At 43.9% G+C, this 4,341-nt stretch overlaps 1 protein-coding gene across 1 annotated transcript in view; it reads right to left on the bottom strand.

Annotated features, from left to right (window-relative positions):
- Nucleotides 1–1,568: 1,568 nt before the first annotated feature.
- LOC126980648 (basic proline-rich protein-like) overlaps nucleotides 1,569–4,341 on the bottom strand; it is a gene marked incomplete at both ends in the record, with an annotated part of 11,650 nt that continues 8,877 nt past the window's right edge. The window contains one exon of the mRNA XM_050830745.1: nucleotides 1,569–1,585. Coding sequence (XP_050686702.1) covers nucleotides 1,569–1,585 — 17 coding nt within the window. The remainder of the gene's footprint in view (nucleotides 1,586–4,341) is intronic.

Raw genomic sequence — 4,341 nt, 5'->3', positions numbered from 1 at the left:
CACACACCCCATCCCCCACCTCCCTCATCTCCCACCCATCTCATCTCCCACCTATCTCATCTCCCACCAACCTCATCTCCCACCTCCTTCATCTCCTCTGCAGCCCTCGTTTTCCTCAGCATCCCTCCCCCTCCTCTCTCTCTCATCTCCTTCATCTCATTCCCTTGCTCATCATCATCATCTTTCGCTTCCTCATTCTCCCTTCCTCCCTTCATCACTTCTCTCCCTGCCTCCCTCATCATCCTTCCCTCCATTTCACCTTTCCGTTACCTCTCTTCCTTCCCTTCTCTCTCCCACAATAATTTTCTTCCTCATTCCTTCACCCTCCCTTCTCTTTCCCAGATAACCTCCCTTCCTTTCTTACTCTCCTCAGCATTCCTCCCTTCCTTCCCTCCCCTTCATTTCATCTCTTCCTTCCCTACCTTTTCCCCTACCTCCCTTCCCTTCCAGCAACCATTCCTTCCTTCCCTTCCCTTCTTATCCTTCAACCACTTCCTTCCCACTGTACAGTCCCATCACTTTCTACCCTTCATCCCACTTCCCTTTTAATTCATCATCTCTCCCCTTCCCATCATTCATCCCCTTTTAATTCCCCTTCACTATGTCTCCCTTTTCACTTGTTATCCTTCTACTATTCCTTCCCTTCCCATCCTTCATTCTCCCTTCCCTTTTCATTCATTATCTCCTCCATTCCCATCTCTCATTCCCTTCCCTTCCCCTTCACTATGTCCTCTTTGTCCCCTATCCTTCATCCCTTCCACTATTCCTTCCCTCTCCATCCTTCATACCCCATTCCTCCCCTTCTCCCCCTATCCCTCCCTCCCTCTCCCCTCCTCTATTACGCTCACCTGTCCCCCCTGCTCACCTGAGAAGTTAATTACAGCCTTTAATCACCCACCTCCATACCTGTCCGTGTGTCCGCCATGCTAATGTACACACGCACATACACGTATACATTCATACATACATACATACATACATTACATACATACATACTTACATACTTACATACATACATACATACATTGATACAATACATACATACATTTCATACATACATTGATACAATACATACATACATTTCATACATACATTTCATACATACATTCATACATACACACACACACACACACACACACACACACACACACGGATATACACACATACACCACGCCCTCTACACAATAAGCCACCCACAGACTGTATTCTCTCTCTCTCTCTCTCTCTCTCTCTCTCTCTCTCTCTCTCTCTCTCTCTCTCTCTCTCTCTCTCTCTCTCTCTCTCTCTCTCTCTCTCTCTCTCTCTCTCTCTCTCTCTCTCTCTCTCTCTCTCTCTCTCTCTCTCTCTCTCTCTCTCTCAAACCAACAAAATATAAAAAAAACAGCAATGTCGATTAAAAACGAGAGAGAGAGAGAGAGAGAGAGAGAGAGAGAGAGAGAGAGAGAGAGAGAGAGAGAGAGAGAGAGAGAGAGAGAGAGAGAGAGAGAGAGAGAGAGGATTGAAGAAAATGGGAATTGTGAAATCATGGAGGAGAAAGTACGTGAAGGGAAGGAAGGAGGGAGGGAAGGAGGGAAGGAAGGAAGGAAGGAGGTGAGGAGGAAATGAAAGGACAAAGGAAGGAAGGAAGGAAAGAAGAACGGAGGGAAGGAGGTAAGGGAACAGGGATTTTTTTTTAAGGTGTTGCCTATAACGCCGGTAGGCTGTCTTGTGGGGTCTCGTTGGCGACTTCAGCTCGTTAGTGGCGCGAGCGAATTTTATTTATTGTGTTTGCCGTGATATATGACTATTGGTGGTGCTTCCATTGACCGACGTCGCTTCAGTCAGGGTTGATTGAAGATCTGGGCAGCATGTGGGTAATCTTCCGACACTCGGCAATGGTTGATTAGATGGCGTGTTTCGGTGGGACTCGAACCTATGTCCACGGGGTCACAACGCCCGCACGCTGACCACCCGGCCACCGTCGATGGAAGGAAGGGAGAAACTAAGGAAGGAAGGAAGGAAGGAGGGATGGGGAGAAGGAAGGAATGGAGGAAGGAGCAAGGAAGGAAGGTGGGATTGAAGGAAGGAAGGAAAGATGGAAGGAAGGGAAGAAGAATGAAAGAAAGGAGGAGAATAAGGAAGGAGAGAAGAAAGGAGAAAGGAATGTAGAAATGCAAGGCAAGAAGGGAGGACACACACACAAACACACACACACACACACACACACACACACACACCTATATTCTTCCTTTCACCCGGCCCACTGCCTTCCTCTCTTTCTTTCCTTCCCTTCCTTTCTTCCTTCCTTCCTTCCCCCTCTCTCTTTCCCTCCCGTCTCTTCTCATCTCTTTCTACCTTTTTCTACATTTCCATCTTTTATTCCGATTTGCCTTTCCTCCATCTCTTCCTTCCTTCCTCCTTCTCTCCATTCCTTCCCTCCTTCGTTCCTCCATTCCCTCCGTTCTTCCTTCACAATGTTATCAAATCAGCTTCTCCAACAATCTTTTCCCTCCTTCATTACTCCCATTCACCTCGTTTAATTTATTTTATTCCTTCTATTCTTCCTCTTATTCCCATATTCTCCTCTTGCCCCCCCCCCCCCCCCTGTACCCTCATTACTCTCCTTTCTCTTCCTTTCTCCTCTCTCTTTTTCTCTTCTCTCCTCCTGTCCTCTCTTCTCCTCTCTTATCATCTCCTTTCTCAATTTTGTTATTATTATTATTATTATTATTATTATTATTATTATTATTATTATTATTATTATTATTATTATTATTATTATTATTATTATTATTATTATTATTATTATTATTATTATTATTATTATTATTATTATTATTATATCTTGACTAATAGATTTTCATTGTGGTTGAATTAAAGACTTTCTCCTCCTCCTCCTCCTCCTTCCCTTTCTCAGCTTTCTCATGTTCTTCCTTCCATTCCCTCTTCTTTTCTTTCTTTCCTTTGCTTTTCCTGACCTTTCCTCCTTCCCTTCTTCCTTCCTTCTCTCTTCCCCTATCTCTCCTTCACTCCCCTTCATCATCCATTCTCATCTTTATGTTCCTTTCATTCTTTGTTTCCCTCTTCTCTATTTCTTTCTTTCATATGAACATTTTGAGAGAGAGAGAGAGAGAAAGCATTACGTGTATGATGTGTAAATATATCTGTCATCCTTATTTCCTCCTCCTCCTCCTCTTCCTCCTGCTCCTCCGTCTTCTCCTCCTGTGTCAACCTGTGTCCCGTTTTCTGTGACATCATCAAGGGAGACTCAGGTGTGACACAACCCGCGCCACGCCCAGGTGACCCCAGGCGGCGGGTCACGTGAGGGCGGCCAGGTAAATAACAGGTAGTTGACTTGACCTGGAGGGAAAGGAGACAAAGGGGAGAGAGAGAAAGAGAGATGAAGGGAAAGTTGGAAGGGAGTGGAGGAAGGATGGAGAGTAGGAGGAGGAGGAGAAATGGAGGGAAAGTAGGTTGGAAAATATGAAGGAGAGAAGAAGAATGAAAGAATAGAAGGAAAAAAAGACAAAAGAAAGATGAAAGGAAAGTAGGAGAGGAGAGGAGGGATGAAGATGAGGAAGGGAAGGAAAATTGGATGTAAAGGATGGAAAGTGGATAGGAAAAGCTGAAAGGAAAAGGAAGGAAGGAAGGATTAGAAGAGAAAGAAGGAATGGAAAGAAGAAAAGAAGACAAAGTAGGATGAAAAGAGAGAGTAAAAAGGGAGAAGAGAAGGGATGAAGAGGAGGAGGTAGAGTAATAGATGTAAAGGAGAGAAATAAGGTAAGAAAAGATGAAAGAAAGAAGGAAGTAAGGAAGGATGGGAAGAAAAGTGACCGAAAGGAAAGGAAGGATGAATGGAGGAGGGATGGAGAGCAAGAGGAATAGAAGTGGATGAAAGAGATGGAAGAAAGAAGAGAGGAAGGATGGAAGGATAGGGAGAGGAGAGAACGAGAGGAGGGAAGAAAATGAAAATGCAATAAGTGTGAAGGGAAAGTAGGAAGGGAGAATAAAAGGGATGAAGAAGAGGAGGGAGAAAGGAGAGTTGTAGGTAATGGAAGGGAAGAAAGATCGAAAAAATAGAAGAAAAAAGACAAAACAAAGATGAAGAGAAAGTTGGAAGGGAGAGAAGGAGGGATGATGATGAGGAGAAAAGAAGTAAATGAGAGAGATGAAGGAAAGAAGAAAGGAAGGAATGATTGTAAGCAGAGAGAATGAAAGGAAAGAAGACAAAAAAGATGAAGAAAACGTAGAAGGGGAAAAGTGGAGGGGAAAAGGAGAAGTGGGTGAAAGAGATGAAAGAAAGAAGAAATGAAGGAACCATTAAAAGAGAAAGAACGAGAGGAAAAAATAAAATAAGGCAAA

The sequence above is a fragment of the Eriocheir sinensis genome, chromosome 44 (genome assembly GCF_024679095.1).
Source record: "Eriocheir sinensis breed Jianghai 21 chromosome 44, ASM2467909v1, whole genome shotgun sequence".
Taxonomy (NCBI): domain Eukaryota; kingdom Metazoa; phylum Arthropoda; class Malacostraca; order Decapoda; family Varunidae; genus Eriocheir; species Eriocheir sinensis.
This window is presented reverse-complemented; position numbering and strand designations above follow the sequence as displayed.